General features: G+C 39.3%; 1 protein-coding gene across 1 annotated transcript in view; it reads left to right on the top strand.

The window, feature by feature from the left end:
- Positions 1–5,030: 5,030 nt before the first annotated feature.
- Positions 5,031–20,028, top strand: part of smyd3 (SET and MYND domain containing 3) — a gene marked incomplete at its 5' end in the record, with an annotated part of 95,297 nt that continues 80,299 nt past the window's right edge. Inside the window, one exon of the mRNA XM_079245510.1 lies at positions 5,031–5,191. Coding sequence (XP_079101636.1) covers positions 5,031–5,191 — 161 coding nt within the window. The remainder of the gene's footprint in view (positions 5,192–20,028) is intronic.

Genomic DNA, 20,028 nt, shown 5'->3' with positions numbered 1-20,028 from the left:
GATAAGACTGAAGTAATTCTCGTTGGATCTGAAAAACTCAGAGCTAAATTTTCCGGTTTTGTAATGAACCTGGATGGCATTACTTTAGCTTCCAGTGCTACAGTGAGAAACCTTGGAGTAATATTTGACCCTGACCTGTCCTTTGGCCCACATATTAAGCAGGTTACTAAAACAGCCTTCTTTCATTTACGTAATATAGCCAAAATTAGGGACATTCTGTCTCGGAGTGATGCAGAAAAACTGGTTCACGCTTTTGTTACTTCAAGACTAGATTACTGTAACTCTCTATTACTGGGCTGTCCTAAATATGCCCTGAAAAGCCTTCAGCTGATCCAGAATTCTGCAGCCAGAGTCCTGACCAGAACCAGCATGAGAGATCATATTTCTCCAGTTTTAGCCTCTCTTCATTGGCTGCCTGTTGAATCTAGAATATAATTTAAAATCCTTCTCCTTACATATAAAGCCCTCCACAACCAGGCACCACTATATATCAAAGACCTCATTGTTCCTTATATACCAAGTAGAGTACTTCGTTCGCAGACTGCAGGCTTACTTGTGGTTCCTAGAGTCTCAAAGAGCCGAGCAGGAGGCAGAGCCTTTGGTTATCAGGCCCCTCTCTTATGGAATAAGCTCCCAGTTAGTGTTAGGGAAGCAGACACCCTCCCCACCTTTAAGACTAGGCTGAAGACTTATCTTTTTGATAAGTCCTATAGCTAGGGATGGTTAGCATCCCTTAGTTATGCTGCTATAGGTTTAGACTGCTGAGGGACATTTCCTGATACACTGAGCTTCTTTCTTTTTCTCTTTATCTCTTTCTTTTACCCCCCCCCCATAACAGTGTTGCATCATTAACATGTATGTCTCCTGTCTCAGCAGGTCTCCCTGGCCGGGAGTAGCAGTTCCTGTTGTCTGTTGTCTTTCTGTCCTCTTCTCCCCACACAGCAGAGGCAGATGGCTGCCTGTCCTGAGCCGGGTTCTGCCGGAGGTTTCCTTCCTGTTAAAAGGGAGTTTTTTCCTTCCCACTGTTGCCAGTGTGCTTGCTCAGGATGGGAGATTGAGTTGGACTCAACTCAATCTGTTGGTTTCCTTATATAGGCTGTTATGAATTGGCCTTCATTATGTTTTCCCCTCTGTCTGTAAAGCGTCTTGAGATGGCATTGCCGTGATTTGACGCTATATAAATAAAGTTGAATTGAATTGAATTGAATCTGTTCATCACTTTTCTCGACAGCTGATTGGCTGACCTACTGTGAGAAGTCTCACGGCGGTGTCAGGCTGGTTCCTTCACTGTTTGAAGCCCAAATGTGGTGTCATCTTAATCTAGGGTCAAGGGGTCAATTTCCAATTTTAAACTGGCTCATAGTGTCACACCAGCAGATTACTGGTCTTAAAATGAGTTAAAATGCATGTTATTTAAATATTGCGTGACTTCTGGCATGTTTGTCAATGACTTTAATCACTGATTGTTTTTAACCTCAGCTTCTAAAATTGCTTTGATTAAATCTGATTTGGTCTTTCGCTCCACTTTAGCAATTCATTTTCTTCAACAGAAAAAATGTCATCTTCCACAGCATAAAGCAAAAACAACTTTTTAGATATATCTTACCTGCATGCTGTTAACTAATGGTTGGTTATCTGTTAAACACTGTGAAACCTAGATGGGCGTCTTGTCTGCACTGCATGGTCAAGTTAAGGATTAAAATAAATGTTTTGTTCTTGATAAGATTTTGCAGAAATTATAAACTGTATTGAATAAACAAAAACAACCATACCTAAAACACTTTGCTTTCTATATAAACCACAAAAAACTGTACAAAGTGGTGCAACAGATCCATCTAGTGGTCAGTGTAAACAATTGGATTTGTTAGGAAGAGTACAGCATATTATGCTTTTGGATTGGATGATGATGATGAAGATTAAAGAAACAAGACGTATCCTCCTGACTACCAGTAGTTCAAATTTGTCCTCTGTGGAGGACCTTTGTAAACCTAAATATTTTCATCTCCCTGAATACTACTGAACTAACACCTTTTGATCTTTAAAGAGGACATTTAGTGCTTTTAAATGGTACCTCATTTGTGAACTTTCTTTCTCTCTTCAAGAAAAATGGCCTCCATTGCAACAAGCATGTTTTATGGGAAGAGCAAAAGTGCATAATACTTTTCTTTGTGCTGATTTTTACTTGAAATTGTGTAGTTATATTTTCATAGAATATCTTATAAACACATTAAATCATTTCTTATATAAATATAACTATATTTTACCACAGTATTTAAAAGTTTTAAGCAATGTCTTCCGTAATGGACATTTGTAGTTACACATGTTTTTTTTTCGTGGTCGTCAGGAGGATATTAGCAATTTAACCATTTGTTGATTCAGCAAAAAATGGACCTAAGTAGCACATGGAAGAATCATTCACAGCCACAACAAACCAGCACCTCCCATGCTGGTCACCAAATTGGTCATATACTTCTAGCATCACAAGTCAGCCAATATGATGTGTTGGTCACGCTGCCATTAACAGCATTTTCAGTGGGGTTGAGGTAATGACTGCAGACAACCCATTCCACCCTCCTAACTCCGTAATTTTAGAAGCATCACACGATAAACCCCACTCTGTGGGGGCGAGCATTGTCATCTTGAAGGACAGAGTTAGATCCAAACAATGGCCATATGGATTCACCACTGGTTGCAGAAACTCATCTCAGTATTTCTCTGCATTGACATTGCCTTCAGTGATGACAAGCCTTGTTTTTCCAGTGATGGAGATGGTGCCCCACAGGATCACACTGCCTCTACTAAAAGCTGTCACCTTAATGGTAAAGCATTCAGCATAGTGTTCTCTACTTCTCCACATTTGTAGGCTTCAGTCTCAACTGACCACTGCAGCAGGATGCACACAAGTACCATTGTTCATACACCGATCAGGCATCTGATTGTCAGGGCCTGGGGTAAAGGAAGTCAAAACAAGAATCGATAATAGAATAAGCTATGGCATTGGCAAAGAGTATTTTACAAGTTTTTCATAAGTGCAAGCCACATACTCATCTGTTGCTCACCCCACAAATACTGTCTTTTCAAACATGGCATCCCTGTTGGAAAGGATATTTACAGGCTTTCCAACAGTATGAGATTTATTGCTAAGAAGCATTGTTACAACAAGAAAAAACTGGTGTTTTGGCTGCTCTTATATGATTTTTTTTTTTACTGATGGACAAGCTGATTGCTGACTCTGCTGTTGGAAGTAATGAAACAGAGGATAAGTCAATGTACTTTGCTATTATATCTTCTGGATCTAATAATGTGAGAAGACAAACAAATTATATTTTACACTGTATATGCATTTTGGCCCTGCAATGGACTGGCGGCCTATCCAGGGTGTACCCTGCCTTTAGCCCAAAGACTGCTGGGATAGGCTCCAGCTTCCCCGTGACCCTTCATAGGATTAAGAGGTTAGGCTAATGAATGAATAACTGTATATGCATTTGGGCAGAATTTCTAAAAAATAAATAATTTCTACTCATTAGTGTGAAAGTAAACATTATTTGTCTTTTTTATTTGCTTGATTGCAGAAACTTGGAGTCTGTTTCAGGCTTTGAACCAGCAGGCTTGTTTTTCTTTCATTGCTTGTCCTTAAATGGGAAATGTTTGACAGGGGAAAAAAATAGTTTAAATGTTCAAGTTTTTAGAAAACTTGCTGTCTTAATTTGTAAAAAAAAAAAAAAACCCATGGTAATATCCAATATATTCCCACAGATGGTGAAATTGCAGACTAAAAAAATGCCAGTGAAATGGGACCACTGCATCAGAGGATTAAAGGAACGAACCCATTATACCTCACTCCCTGCCCATTTGCTTTTACATTAGCAAAGGGATAAAAGGAAAAATCTCTTTATATATTGTTTCCATCCTAACTGGGACATCAGCTATAAATATTATGGCACTATGCTGTAGTTAAAGTCATTTAAAGATAAAGATTTTAAAGGATATGAACTGTAGTTTCCAGACACATCTGTTTTTATCTGACCAGGAAGGCTGAAAGTGGAGCTGGAAGTGATTCACATAAGTACTAGTCCAGCAACCTGAGCTTTGTACATGCTTTTTTCTTTTAATCCCTTTTCCATGATTATTTCTTTAGTTTATTTTTCTAAGATTTTTTAAAACTTAAAAACAGTATATTCAAGAAATAAAATAAATGTGCCTCCTATCAGCTTTGTTTTAATTTAGTAATTTTGTTTAATTATCAACTACCTATGTTCTGTGAAGCAACAGTTATTTAACCAGTTTGCCAATCAGTTCATGCTGATTAACTTAAACTATGACCTCTTGTAAAATATTCAATGAAAACAATGTACATGTACTAGATGGCCATGTATGTTTACTAAACCGCAATACTTTGTAAACATACAAACAGTGGTGCACCTAAAAAATGACTGATGCAAGGGCCAGGCAGGGGCACATGGGAAAATTGTGGCACGTGTAAATCTGACCTTTATTTAAAAAAAGGGCAAGAGGTTTTTGAAATAGGCTGTTAGACTATATGTTATTAATGTTAGAAAATAAATACTTGAGGATGACTTATAGTTGTTTTAGTGTAGACAAGTCAAACAATCGTGGTTATCTCAGCTTTATATCCAAGAATTTAGAAAACTAACCAAGTTGCGAAGTAAGTTTGTTTTATTCATTTTAAAAACCCTTTTGTTGAAAATATCTCGACAATATGCCACACACTAAATACATTTAAGTTTTATCCTATGTTTAAATTCTACCTTTTGTGTGAAAACAAGATTCCAAAACTGGTTTTACTCTCTAGATCTGGGGTAGACAACTCCGGTCCTCGACTGCCACAGTCCTGCAAATGTTAGTTTCTCTGCTGCACTCGAGGACCGGAGTTGCCTACCACTGCTCCAGATTTTAATGGTTTACGTTTTACGTTGTAAGGGACCGATGAATACGTAATATAACGTCATGACGCTGCGCTTATCACGGATGTAAACACTGCCTAGTTCACGTGGAGGGAAACCCCAATAATGGCACCGACGCTGGAGCGTTTTGTCAGTCCTGGAAAAGGTAACGGTCTGCGGACTAAAAGCAGGATAAGGAGAGGAGAGCTGGTTACTTGCGGCGAGTCTCTGGCCTGCTGTGTGTCCAACAAACAAGCCAGAGAGGTCTGTCACCACTGCTTCACACGGTAAGTCAGCCAGGCGCCGCTCCGAGCTGCTAGCATCCTACCGCAGAAGAGCAAGGGGTGGTTGTAGTTTGACCATTATTAATGCTGCATAATGTCTGTCCGCATGCTACTAGGGTGTAAACCTTGCTTCCCATTTGCTACCTGCATGTTATTTTTTCAACAGACCAGAAGATGGCAGCATGTCTCTTTACAGGAAGTCAAATGAACGCTTGCAAGTTTGCATCTGAAATAGTTGGTGTAGAGCTGGTGGTTATTGTTACAAAAGTTAGACATTTATAAAATTCTTACAGGCTTTTAAAAGTTATCAATACTTGTGATGGCCTTGTGAGCAGTTTTTTTTCCTCGCACAAGACTTGATTTCATTTTGTTTACACCCAAGAATCTGTTTAATGTTAAACAGTTTGAAGAAAATGCTGTTTGTGGGATGTCCACAAAGCCAGGGAGACGTGACTGACTTGGTGGCTGTTTGATGTTGGCCATTTGATTTATGATATTGTTCATTGTAGCTCTAAAGTTTTAGTTGAACTATGCATGTACTCAGGGCCGGATTAAAAGTTCACAGGGCCCTGGGCCCCGAGTGTTCCATGGCGCCATTCCACAACATAACACTGTAAAAATTGTGAATAATACACTGTGAAATGACTTTTCTAACTTCTCTCAGCCAGTGGTACCAATAGTAGTACACTAGACACTGTGGTTTAACTATGTGGCTTTTATGTACATATTGTTTCATGTCCAAACTGCTGATGTATGCCCTACATGGGCCCCCAATGGGTGTGCCCATAATGCCCATTGGATAATCCGGTCTTGCATGTTCTCTTGTCAGGATGTCTCAGCTTGCTGCCTAAAAGCATCTTGGAGATGCCTGTCTCTGTTAACTATGTGAAGTGTGCATTAATGTGGTGATCTGTTCCCTGCTTCATCTCATGTTTTTGCCATTGATATTTGTCCATCTGGGTGCTTAGAAGAACAACTGCTTTCTCTCCTGCAGACATATCCACTTAAATAGATGTATGTGAAAATAATGAGGCTGGTAAGGAGAGACAAGTGCACTGATTTCTGCTGCAGTGACCGCAAAGTGAATGAAGGATAAATTACTGCAGCTCATATATGGCATGTATATGATCCCCTTTAGCAAATGGGAGATTATTAATGCGAGCAGTTATACCAGACTTCCTCCGGATGAACGTAAAAATGAAGGCCATATCCATTTTTATTTCCACATGACGGTAAAGTTGATTGGAGACTGATTAAGTCTGTAACATTTTCTTCATCAGTCAAAAGGATTATACCAGAGAAATATATTCCAATCTGTAAGCAAACAGAGGATCAAATATCTGTAGCACATTTATTTTTTGAAATGACAGATTTCTGCTTTGTCAGTATATTTGTATTCTCACTGAATTTATATGGCTTATGAAAACTTAAAAAAAAAAGTATGGAAATTTGTATTTGGTTAATAGTTGCTCCCAGGTGCTGCTAATCAGATGTTGATCAAGCACCTGATTGTCAGCACCTGGGATACCAAAAGATCAAAACAAGAGCTGATTGCGCAATGAGATGTCCAACATTGACAGGGTACAACCCAATAATATTTATCAGGCTTATATTTTATGTCATATTGCTATAAACATGACTATGTTGACCCAGGAAGGATTTCTTTTAAATTCCTTAAGAATTTTTTTTATGGGTGAAGTGTCCTGGTCCACTTTTTAATGCAGTAATCCACAATTCTGGTCCTTGGGGGACCTGTGTCCTGCTGATTTGAGAAGTTTCCCTGCTGCAACACACAAATCAGTGGGTAAATAGCAAACTAAATTCAAACATACATAGTTTTTATATTTCCAGCTATAAGCTTTTGTGTTGGAACTTGACATGTGATCAATATCTAAAGATTATGCACCCTTCCACACCAGGAGATGGAGTTACAAGAGGAATCAATAGAAAAATTATAAAGCTCATGCCTCCACTGAAGTTCATTATTTTTCAGTGTGCTGGAGGCAAACAGCGGTTTGTGTGTGTTGGGTTCAGGGTTGCATTAACATGGAAGCCAGAGGTCAAAACTGCAATCATATTTTTGAGATATCGAATAAATGTTATGGCTACATCTGATTTGGCCTGAAACAGATACTCATTAAACCTGAGAGCAAAAATCCTTTATTGATTTTGACATTAAAGCCCTGCAACTTGCATGTATGTCACACAAACTGTTGTAGTGTAGGACAAACAAGGACCCAAGTGCAGATTGGATGTGGATACTAGGACAGGTTTATTGTTCTCCTGGGCAGAATGGTAGGTGGCCAGGCAGGCAGGTTGGCGGGCAGGCAGGCAAGAATCATGCACTGGTGACAGAACAGACAGGTCAAACACCTTCATCTCATCCATAAAAGCTGGATAAGACATGTGCCTGAAACCCTGCCGTTCAAACGCTGCTTCTGCCCATGACAAAGCCTTGCCCTCCAGAAGTCCGATGACGTAGGAGATCTTGGATTTGTCACTGGCATAAGTGATGGGCTTCTGGTCAAACACAAGTGAGCATTGGAGTAAGAACCCTCTACATTTACCCAGATCCCCGGCATAAGGTATGGGGTCCGGGATGTGTGTCTCTCTTACCGGGGTGGCAGAAGCGGTAGGATGCCTGGATGAGTCCGGAACCTGTTGCTGATCGGGAGCAGGCTGTACCAGACCAGCCACATGACTGGTGAGTTGAGACAACTGCGTAAGGATGGTGTGGTAATTCTGGTCCAAAGTTAGAAGCATCTGCTCATGTCGAGCTAAGTGAGCATTCTGACCGGATAGGGCTTGCTGAAGTTGTCCGGCGGCGCCTTCTGGGTTAGAATCTGCTGGATCCATACCTGATGGCCTGATTGTTCTGTTGTAGTGTAGGACAAACAAGGACCCAAGTGCAGATTGGATGTGGATACTAGGACAGGTTTATTGTTCTCCTGGGCAGAATGGTAGGTGGCCAGGCAGGCAGGTTGGCGGGCAGGCAGGCAAGAATCATGCACTGGTGACAGAACAGACAGTTGTGAAACAAGCAGTTTAAATTCTTAAGCTGAAATGCTGCAATGGCCGAGAGCTGTTACCACAGATGACACAACAATCAGGCGATGACTGGTGAACTGAGCTGGCCTTTTATCTTGCTGCTGCTGCTGATTACCCGATGAGAACCTGGTGTGGACTTGATTGCCAGGGAAACAGGCACACCCACTGCAGCACAGGTCAGAGCAGGAACCACAACACAAACTGTTGTAGAACATGCAGTTGTATAGGCATGTAATACACACACAGGCTGAGACTGGTCTCAGAGATGTGAAGTAGTTTTTTTTTTTTTTCTGTTTCCACTAAAACACAATTATTCTCACAGTATGAGTGAGTGTTGAAGTGTATTTGTGTGTGAACATGTACAATATGTGTGAATGCGTGTGTATGCAGGAAATGAGCAGGTGGTAGGGGGCATCAAAGCTGAAGTTAATTACAGGCCTTGAAGGCTGTATGTAAGTAATGAGTGATGAATGCTGAGGGAGGTCACACACACACACACACACACACACACACACACACACACACACACACACACACACACACACACACATATGCATCTCAGCAGGATCAAATCGCTTGGGGTCAACAAACAAACAACTGTGAGGTTCTCAGACTCACAGAGAGCGGTGTCAGAGGAAGGGGAGAATTAATGTGTGGAACAAAGACAATCAGGACGGTTTGATATAATTCTATGGACTCAATATGGTCGAGCCAAGAGTGGCAGATGAAGGTGACGGACTGAGTGTCCAGAGCACCACCTGCTTGAGCCTCGGACTGAGTAATATCAGTTCATCACATTCACTCTGACATTCAGGTAGTCACACCAGTCGCTCATCTTTAAAACCTATCTACTCCCCTTTAAGAGCCTGCAGCTGGACGCAAGCCGTCTGTTGCCTGAAAGGACAATTCGATTTGTCAGTATCCGATCAAATAGAAGTGCAAAGATGGGCCAGAAATCTGCATCTGTAACTTCAAAGTCCTGCATTTTGTTAGCTTTGTATCTATGAAAAAATGTTTGCAAAACCACTCCTGTTTTTCTTTTTAAATACAAATGTTTTATACTACCATGCAAATCCTTTTCTACACATTCATAAGCTTGACTTTCTCGAGCTATTTTTATTTTAGATGGTGACAAAACACTCTTCACATCTACAAAGTGGAATTTGTTGCAAACATTCCTTCACAGCTGCAAAATCTTTGTGGCTGTATTGAGCCCAAATAATTTATTACTTTATCAAAGCAGGATTCAAGATTTTGTGCTGTTGCTTTCAAATGAATAGGGAGAACATTTCTTTAATGTCTTTGGTATTTTTCTTGACCACTGTATGTGTTTGAAGTGGTTTAAGCCTGAATTAAGGGAACCAGTTTCTAATGGACGCCTCATAATGTTGCAGCTCTCTGTGAATATAAATCATGTTGTTCTGCTGACCTGATGATTCCACTTGTCATTGACTGCATGTCTCCCTCTGTGTACTGTAATTAAATAAGTGCGTGCTGTCATAATAATTTCTGTGAAGGTGACATTAGTTTGGATTCTCGCGACAGTGTTGCCAATGGTAACCTGAGAGAGAGGTACTGTCAGCGATGGCTCCAGATTTAGCTGTCTGCCTTCAAACTGATGAAAGAGCAGGAAGTTCCAGAAAAAGATGCAAGTAGAGAAGACGAGGCAGTCTCTGTAAAGCAGATAACACATCAAACACATACACTGAGGACCTCAGATGATTTTTTAATTTTGTCTTTTTTCCCCTCTGCTGTCAGGCCACATGCCTGTTTCTTTTTTTATGGGGAGGAAGAGTTGTGGCAACATTGTTTCTGTCACATGAGTCTTCATATGTGACACCAATCTCTCGCTCTTTGTCTCCTTGGACTGCAAAGAAACACACACATCACATTAAAAACAAAACATAATAAACTTTCATATTTCTGAAGAGAAACCTTTGACTGAAGTTAAACAACGACGTTTCCATTATGTCTTTGTTATTTCAGATAAACAGACAGAAAATTGACATGTTGACTTGAGAGATTTGTCCTGATTTCAGCTGGATGTACGTTCCTGTTTGCTAGATGCTAAAGAAACTATCAAGTCATGGTCTGGCCTTTGAGCTGATTATACATATGAATTGTTAAACACAGGAATTCAGAGTAAGATGCAACTTGTATTTTTCTACTTTGTGAAAACAACAAACATTTTAAAAGGAGACAGATTATCTCAGAACAGTTTTCTCTCTGATGTTTAATTCATAGCGATCTTGTTTCAAAAACCAGAGGGAATTTGCAGCAAGACTTTTGCGTTATTAGTCTGTAATATATTGTCAGTGTTCAGTGTTAATATAATGATGATTTTACAAAAGTTTTCTAACAACTGTTTGGATGCGTGTGTATAAATGACTGCAGCAGGATTTACTGTAAACTCAACACCTGTTTGAATTTTAGCCCATTTGATCCCTCTGTTATATCATTAAACAATTTGCACTTGTAGCTTGATACTTCTAATACCTTAAATACTTTATATTATGTAAAATTTATGCTCCGCATTGTTCGAATGCAGCTTTCTTTCTTCTTTCTGTCTGTTAATGTGCTGGCACTACGCGCTTATTATCCTTTTTCTCTGTAGTAGTCATTTTCATACCTGAACTCCAGACAGCCATCTGGACCAGTCATGGTCTTTAGTCGCCTTTTCATTGGCCAGTTTAGTGTATTTTTATTTTCTAGCTGGAATAAAACTGATCTTTTCGGAGGATATTGTGTGCCACTATGACACATTTAGACAAAGGGCCGCTTTAATAAATAAAGAATGCTTCATGAACAAATTCTAAATGTGAGCACTCCTTGTCATTGAGGATATAAACAGTCTATTAAGTTGATTTGTGAAGCATCTGTGGTGTTGAGTTGTTGGCAGTTCTTGTCTTTGTGCAGCTTGTATTGCTTTCAGGTAAAATCACGGATTGGTAGATTTATGTCGGGCTTTTTTGGCATTACATAATTTGTCTGTTTACTTCTGTACCTTCTTAACTGGAATATAAGTCAGGGGAGTGAGTGTGAGCAGCAGCGTGTTTAATTTTTATAACTGTAATAAATTATATTTGAATATCAATGTGTTTTTTTTGTAACACTTTATGTAAAATAATATTAACCCTCTTCAGTCTCAGTGCTGCAGACCCGCGTCACAGCTTTGTGTAAATACACTTGAATTTGCATTGCGGGGATAGTTTCATCAGTCCATCCAATTTTCCTTTACAGCCAATTGTGATGTTTTACAACAAGGTCAAAGAGAAAAACTTAGAAAATTATTTTTTTTAACACAATTAAATTGTGCCCAATGATCTATTAGGACACATTAATACCTGTTTGGTCAGTTTTAAACACACCCTGGTCTGCTTCCATGGATTGTACATTCGTTTGGAGCAGCAGATTTATCAAACTTAGTGTTGCTCCATTTTGTGAAAGGAGAGATTTTTGTTGCTGAGCAGTGTCTTCTTCTGCCTTCTGGTCATCTTTATTGCCAGTGGTTGTTTCAGACTGTACCACCCCTTTGGTCCGCTTTGAGTGAAGTGCAGTATAAAAGCAAACCAAACAAAGGGGTGACGTTTGTTGGTGTTCCCAACCAATCAGACTTAGTTTCCCAGTCCGTCCGGGCATGAATGTTCCCTGCGTGTCTGGCTTTTATTTACAGCATTGCGTTTTTTGTACAGCCTTTTAAAAGTACTGACTCATTTAAAGCCATATGAAGACGGACTAAAAGCGTGCAAAGCAGGAGACATTATCACCTCACACCCTGATCGCTGCTCTGCAGAGGCACAGTTTACACGTATTGTTCTGCTGGCAGGATGCAGTCCTAATAATGCTTAGTCTGGTACATGAATCTCCATAAAGCTTCTCTGAATAATGTGGAGAAATTTATGGACAACTGTTAAGAGTATCTGAATGCAGTGCTATATGAAGCATACAAATTACTACATTAGATGTAGTTGATGAGAAGATGAGAGGAGGGGAAGGGTTCAGTAGACAAGTCAGCACTTCTCCTCCTCTTTGTGCTCTCCTCTCAGTTTATTCTCCCATATGCTTCTTCCAACATCTGTCTTCCTCCCTTGCCTTCATCCATCCCAATTCTCTTGTTCATCCTCTTCATCCACCCGATCCCTTATCATACTTTACATTTTTTGCCCCACTTACCTCGGCTCCTTTCTTTGCTGCCAGTGTGGATTATTTTACCTGCACCTACTTCCTCTTCTTCCTCTTCTTCTCCACCATGTCCTCACTTCTCTCCAGCATGCTGTTCAACACCCACGTGTCTCAAAATGCACACAGCTGTCTAATTTGCAAACCAAGCTATTTGATGTACATGGGGAGTACACCTCAGCATGTGTGTATTGGTATTCATCTACTGAGCACATCTGGACGCGTGTCCATTTAGCTCTGCTTGTGAGGACCTCTCATCTTCACAGAAATGAAATGATGCTCCTCAGGAGAACGATCATTTCATTTTTTTAAAATTTTTTTTTTGTGGTTTGGCTTGGTGCAACACACTTAATGAAAATCTGTTTTTCCTGCAAGAGCTGATCCCTCAGTGTTTGTGTGTTTGTGTGTGATTGTTCCCATTTGAAAAAGACTCCCTTAGGATGCATTCTTACTCTGTTGATCATAGACGGCATCTGTTACTTGTAATGTTTGGAAACCTGGAGGCAAAAAGCTAACAAGTAATTTAAGCCCTGTGTGGACAGGATTGGTTTTCTGAGTGATGACTTTGATAAAATCTCTAACACATGATTTTGTCCTTTCATTTACAAAGTTGGAAAAGATTTGAGTTGCTGTTGCTTGGATGAAGTTTTTCCATTCAGATAAATATTGATAATTACTGTTGTGTGTCCCCTGATGGGTTTTTGACATTCGTTTTTAAAAAAAAATTTTTGTCTTTCTTTTTGGAGCTATGTTGCGCTGCCTTTTCAAAGCTTTGGATCTTTGTGAATTCTTGTTTGCATTTCAGTCAGCATATCACAAAACTGGCTCAGCCATGCCTCTTTCATTAAGTTTCTTTCTGGTTGTTGGAAATTCAGCTGCCAGGCATTTGTCGGAGATCAAACTGCATCTGCTCATGTTTCTCCTGCTTTATTCTCTTTGCACTCGGTCTTAATATGTTTTGGGATAGCTTTTAAGATTTTTAAAATCACCTCCAATAAACTACAGCAAAGATCTCTGAAGCACATACCCAGAATATTAATAATGCACACTAGCATCACATACAGTATTCATTTCTTTTTCATGTGCCACCAATAGAGAAACGCGAGTGAGTCTCAGCATTCAAACTACCTGCTTAACATTGTGCAGGTTTCCTGTTGCTGCTTAACATTTGTGCCTTATAGGAGTTCAACTAGGTGTCTCGTGGTGCCTAGAACGGGACCTTCTGCAGATACTTTTGATCCTGGTGGCAGCAGAGTGAGATTTCTTTGTTTACCTTGCGGTGGCATTGAGCCTTTTTTTCTTTTCTTAGTAATATGATGGACCACATTGACCTGCTGTGAAAGACGAAGTTGTGATTAATTTCACCTGTCAGTGGTATAAAGTTTTGGGTTTTTAAAATTATAACCAAATGCAGGAGCCGACTGCAGTATTTTGACAAAGTGCATTAAAATTTCCATGTCTGTCTGTTGGGTTTTCCCATTTCATTAGGTTATGTTCTTTATTCATCTGCTCAGTCTTGCTAGTATTGAAGAAAAAACAGGATTTCAGTACCTGCCTTACACTTATAAACTAACAATCTGAAAAACAGCCAAGTGTTCCTATTAAATGCCTTGTTAAAATCTAAAAAACCTAAACATAAGTACTATGATTGGTAAACCTGGTTAGTGTGAGGCACAAGCTTGCAGGAATAAACATTTTACAATGCTGAAAATGAGCTGTGGAAGTGTAGGCAAACATTGACATGCCATCTGCATCTAGAGGAAAAGGGATGGAAATGCAGCAAGTTTGACTCATTTACTAGGAAAGGATTAGCCAAGAGGCTTGGAAAACATGTTTATTGCCCTTTAGCTGTTGCCACATTTGTAAGGGACAGATTTCAAAATGGAGTTTCTGTGTTGTCCCCATGAAAACCTTGTCATTAGTTAGCCAATCTGTCTGTGTTGGCCACTCTGCTGCAATGACCGCGCAAGATGATCCTACAAATTTCCAGATGGGTTAGGACTGCAGGCAGGCCTTTCATTTTTTAATTTTTTTTTTTTTTTTAACCATTTCCACACGCAACATTTTGGAGGTAGTTTTGGAAAAACCTTGCTCTGTTGGGGCAAGTGTTGTCATCCTGGAGGATGCTAAATGACTGTAGAATATGTATGGGATTGCCGTTGGTTGCAGAATCTTATCCCAGTATATTTCTGCATTAAAATTAAATCCAATGATGACAAGCCTCTTTTTCTTTTTTACTACTGAACAACCAGGGGATAGGCAGACCCTGATCATCAGTGATACTCATCCAACTTGTGACACCATTTGGAATGATATTTAACAGGCTTTCCAACTGCATAAGATTTATTAACAAGAAGGATTATTACAACAGAGAAATAATACATCAAATGCACATTTCCATACTTGCTGTAATCAGTGATTGTTGCTTTATGACATTTCATCCATTGTTGCATACATAGTTAACGTGAGTTACAGCTGGGGTTCAACCTGGTCTTTTAATGGTTTTCCTTGTCTCTATACGTGCATGGGAGAGCAATTGAGCTATTTGACTAAAATAATAGAAAAAAATTGTTGGAGATTAGACTATTTATATATGAATAAATTTCATAGTTTAAAAAAGAATAAAAAAGAAGTAAAAAAAAAAACAACAACTTTGGACCATCTGCAGAACCCTTTGAGTCTTGTCAACTGCGTACATGCAGGAGAAATTACATTTCTAATGCCATTATGTGGGTGTCTTAGTCCAGCTTTGACAACATACATATTTTTTGTTGTGTCATGTAAAAACAAAATTTTCAGTCTGTTAATAGCTTGACCATCCAGATGTCTGTGGTCTTCAGCATACTGAAGCTGAAATAAGTTTGAGATGTAAAAACATCGCACATTAGGATCTTATCTGATTTGTTCTCTTCTTAAAAAGCCCACCCCATAGAAAAAAATCTGACTGCACATCAACTTATGATGAGCCTGGCAAGCCAGACTCTCCCGCTGTACCAGCGTAGAGTCTGCGGACGGAAGTGTTCAGTAGAGCGAACGCAACAGAAGAAAATAAACATTGCATGCAGTACAGAAGATATAAATATTCTGTGTCATTTTTGCTGTAAAAACATGAGGCTACATGGCATTATTGACAACTTCTTGTTGCTTTTTTAACCTAATCGTAGAAATTGTAGAGGAAACAAACTCCCGCTACGTCCGTGCACCATCTTGAATGTTTTGAAGAATACATGGTGTCGCAAAGCAAGAGGCAAGAGTCTCCTCAGATCAACCAATCAGAATGGCTGGTTTGTTTCAGACTTAGAATTAGGTTATGTTTGGGTTTTGGTTCTCAGTTGTAATAGGGAATTACATGAGAATGTGTGTGCATGCATGTGTGCGTGCACATGTGTTTTCCTATCACCATGATCGTAAAACCATAAAGATACTCGTCCCATATGAGCCCCTCCAGGTGTCGATGAATCATTCCCTAAACAGCCATTAAAAACTCAGCAAGGGGTTCGAGGCAACTTAAGATGCAGCTGGTGTCTCTCTTACACACACACATACACACAGCCACACACACACACTCACTCACACTAGTTACAACTCCATCATCACGTCAGTCACCCGTTAACACCACATTTATGTCTTGATATGATGCTGTAGCCATGCTGGAGATGCCTGCAGAGTACCAAGTGACTGAGCTGTGTTGTCTGTGCTGTCATAGCACTGGTCCAACATTAGATGGCAGTATTGTCCCTTCAGGAAATGTTCCATCCTCACGTTTAACATGCTAGCAAACACAAACTTTTCACTGACACCGAATTTGCTCCTTGAGGTAGAGCTGATTTGTCCAATTTATTTAGAAGGATAAGTTTCAAGTTATCCTCCTCCACATCCTAAGACTGCAGGCAACAGAAACTAAAGGTGGCCCAAGCAGAGCAGAATACCAGAGATGAAGACCCTTTTGTGGAAATACCAGAAGAATGGGGCAGTAAATTTTCTGTTAACATTTGTATTTCCTGCTGTATTCACACCACACCTCTTGTTGGAGTGAGATGTATCATGCCGTGTTGCGCACTCAGCGTGAAAATGAGAAAATTCACTCAGGCACGACTGGGCAGTCCAGGAAAAGAACCCTGCTAATTATTAACATACACCAACACACACATTAACATACACCAGTAGACACATGCATACATGAAGACAGAACAAAATCTCATAGGCACAGTGTAGCAGCCAATACTCAAGGGGAATTAATTACCATGCTACACACACCAGGAGGGATATGCTGAGGTAGGCCTAATTGGGTGTCTCATAGCATAGACTTGGGGAAACTGACCACACATACAAACATTTTAAGCACACAGATCTATGCTCTTGCATGTCAATGGAGAAATCTGCATCTTTCCCTCATTTTCACTTCTGTTGAATGACAAGTTTGTTCTAATTATTTCTGTTTTCCTTTGTTTATGTGTTTTTGCTGGCTTGTATTGATACGTCCTGATTTCTCGTTTCTGTTTTATGTCAACATGTTTGTTCTGCTTTAGTCTTTTATTCCTGTAAAAGAAAAAAAAAAACTGGCTTGCTTGTGCTTGGCATTTCTTTACAATGAAAGAATTCCCTCATTTGCAAGATCATGTAAACATACTGCTCTTGTGTGACAGATAAAAAAAACAAGCAGGGGAGGCTATTCTACCGCTTCTGTGTAGGATAAAGAATTAGATTTTTCCAGCACTTAAATTTGTTCAATATAATATTATCTGACATTTAAAAGAAGGGATGAGCTTTATGGCTTAATCGAAAAGCTTGATGGAGAAAAATATCCTGGCTTTTTACAAAATACACTTATCCCCCTTTTAGCCGTATAAGTGAGTAACCATACAGTGAAAGAAATAATGTAGGTATGTGGAAAGCAATTTTTTGGAATGTTTGAAGCTGCCTTGTTCCTTCTCCTCAACTCTTTCTGCGTTTCATTAAATTATACGAGGAAATCCCAAGTTATATTTTACATTTCAATCCAGTTTTGCTCAAATCTAATGTTAAGCCAAAGCACAACAATAATAATCTAGAAATGCTGTTAAATGTATTGTCCTGTTTACTATAATCCAAATAAATGAATAATTTCTTTATTACACATAATAGTACAATCACAAAAAGTTCTGTTCATAAAGTGATTCAAAGCAGAAAAGCTTTATTTTGAGGACAAAATGTAATCCATTGATTCCTCTTAAATGACTCGTGATACAGTTGTAGGTTGACAGGGATGTTATAACTATTCTAAGATAAGAATATGTCAAGAAGAAAAGAGACAACAGAAAAAGAAAGCCAATGACTCCGTGTCATCACTGGGAAGTGAAAAAAAAAAAGGCAAAATAAGAGTGTGTGTGACATTAAAAGGAAGAAGTGAGGGATGTTGAGAATGGAGGGATGGCTCTAATTTAGTATTCTGCATGCTACTAATGAAACCCTTCTAATGTTATTCATGAGTTTTCCTACTGTGCCTGCAGTCCAAGCATGGACCTGCCATCCAGAGCACTGTCACTTCACACAACATCTGACAGAGACAGGGAGTGGATGAGCAGAAGAAAAGGATGTAGGAGAGGAGGGGGTTGACAGAGGCAAAGAGAGAACATGAGGAAACGGATGATGAGACAGACATACTTCATAGTATGGATCATAATCTCTGCATGAAAAAGATCAGTTGAACAAGAAAAAGCAAAGCTTTGTTACCAAATACGAAGAGACTTGAAGAGTTAACTTATTTTCTGTTTCACCTTTTTCTTCTTGCTTTTATCGGCTCTGTTGCCATGTGCTCTTTTGTTACTGTCCACATCTATATTTGGACTATGTTTAGTCATTACATGTAAAATACTGTACTGTATGTTGCAGAACCTCTACTGCTGGAGGGCAAAGCTGAGCCGTCTCTTTGTGCTTTAATCATGACATAATGAGAAATGAACAGAATGACTGTGTGTTTCTTCCTGGACCAAAGGAATGTTAAACAATGAAATAAAGACACTGATAAAATGCACTGATACAATTAAAAGAAAAAAAATAGTTGATGTTTTTTTTCCCCCCAATATCCTGAAAGTATATTCAAAAAGCTTGAAGGCGCTATTAGGAAGATTTTACTCGGTTAATATTGTTAATGCATTGAACTTTCTGCACAAATGTTTGTGCTAAAGTAGATTTTTGTACTTTACATTTTTTTCAAATGCTGTGAGCAAATCCTGAAGTAGTAATGTGCCATAAAACCCTTTTTGTCGAGGGGAAATGTTCAATTATGCTAAGCCAAGATATAACCTCGCCAGTCCTGCCGGGATACCTGAATTGTGTGACTGATGCCTGTACATTTATGTGTGGATTGGGCTCAGTACTTTGCAGATGCTAAGAGTTTATCAGCATGGAGCCGATCACCATAACAACAGTTGCTGTGGTGCAGCTGTGCATTAATGCAGCTCAGTAACTACATGAAAAGAACCGATCTGGGACTAACAGTTTCACATCTTTCATGCATCTATATCCTCAAAGTGACTGTAAAATTGTTTTTAAAAAGTTAATTAAATGTAATGTAAACTATATAAAAGTCACGTTACCTTTACCATATATACTTTCAGTTCTAGATCATTTAGATAAAAACGAGGGTTAATACTATTTTAAACTCCATTAAGCAGATGGTGTCCAGCTATATTCTATAGTGGCTGATATCAAAACGTATAGTACACAGTATGTTGAGTTAAGCTCCTGCAGCACATAATTACCTCCTATGGGACAACATTTCCCACAAAGTTGAATGATAGAGAACAAGTACATAAATAAAAAATTGGGTCATGGTCAACATCAAGCTTCCAGTGTCAGGCAGCTTCTAATCCATCTCTGTGTATGAGATATGTTCTGGTTTTGTTTAGGTCTGATCTGCCGCAATCTGGTGTTATTGCTTCATGTCTCAAACTGCAGGTATGTGTTTCTTAAGCTGCGTGTGGCTTCCCTGTTTCTGGTAGGTCTCAACATGACAAGAATAGCTGTGTTTTCATGAGCCAACATTTGAGGCTGATGCTATAAATTTACCACAGGCTTCCAAGCTGGAAAGGTCATCGCAAATAAAGCCCAGTGGCATAACAAGAGTGGGGGAAAAAAAGATGAGACAGATGGTGAGGAGAGTGGTTAAATGCAGAATAGTAAGCAGAACAGGAGAAGAGTGTTTTGGAAACCTGTACAAGCCTGCAGGGGCCTCAAGCCAAATACAACAGTCCAGTCTGCTCTCACACTGATAGGAAACATTTAACTTCTGCTGCTAATGTTGACAGACAGCAGCCTTCAGTCAGACATAAACTGAGTGTGTATGTGTTCATGTTAAATCCCTGGATTTGCCTTTAAGGTTCTTATAATACCATGTGCAGTATTCATAAGTTTGCCCAATCTAATCAAATGTGCCATAACTCCATCCGATAAGCCCTGGGCTAATGTATTTACATTTATCATAACATGCTCTCCATTACATCACTTTGTGCATGTGTAAGCTCATAATGCCATTCGTTGTCAGAATTAATTAGCATCAATCTATAAGATCCTCACTCTTTTCCCATGTGTGAGAGATGTAATAGTCTTTGTATATGCAGATTTTAATCTTC

The sequence above is a fragment of the Telmatherina bonti genome, assembly GCF_933228915.1.
Source record: "Telmatherina bonti genome assembly, chromosome: 1".
Lineage (NCBI taxonomy): Eukaryota > Metazoa > Chordata > Actinopteri > Atheriniformes > Telmatherinidae > Telmatherina > Telmatherina bonti.
Note: the sequence above shows the minus strand (reverse complement) of the source record. Positions and strands in the feature narration are given on the sequence as shown.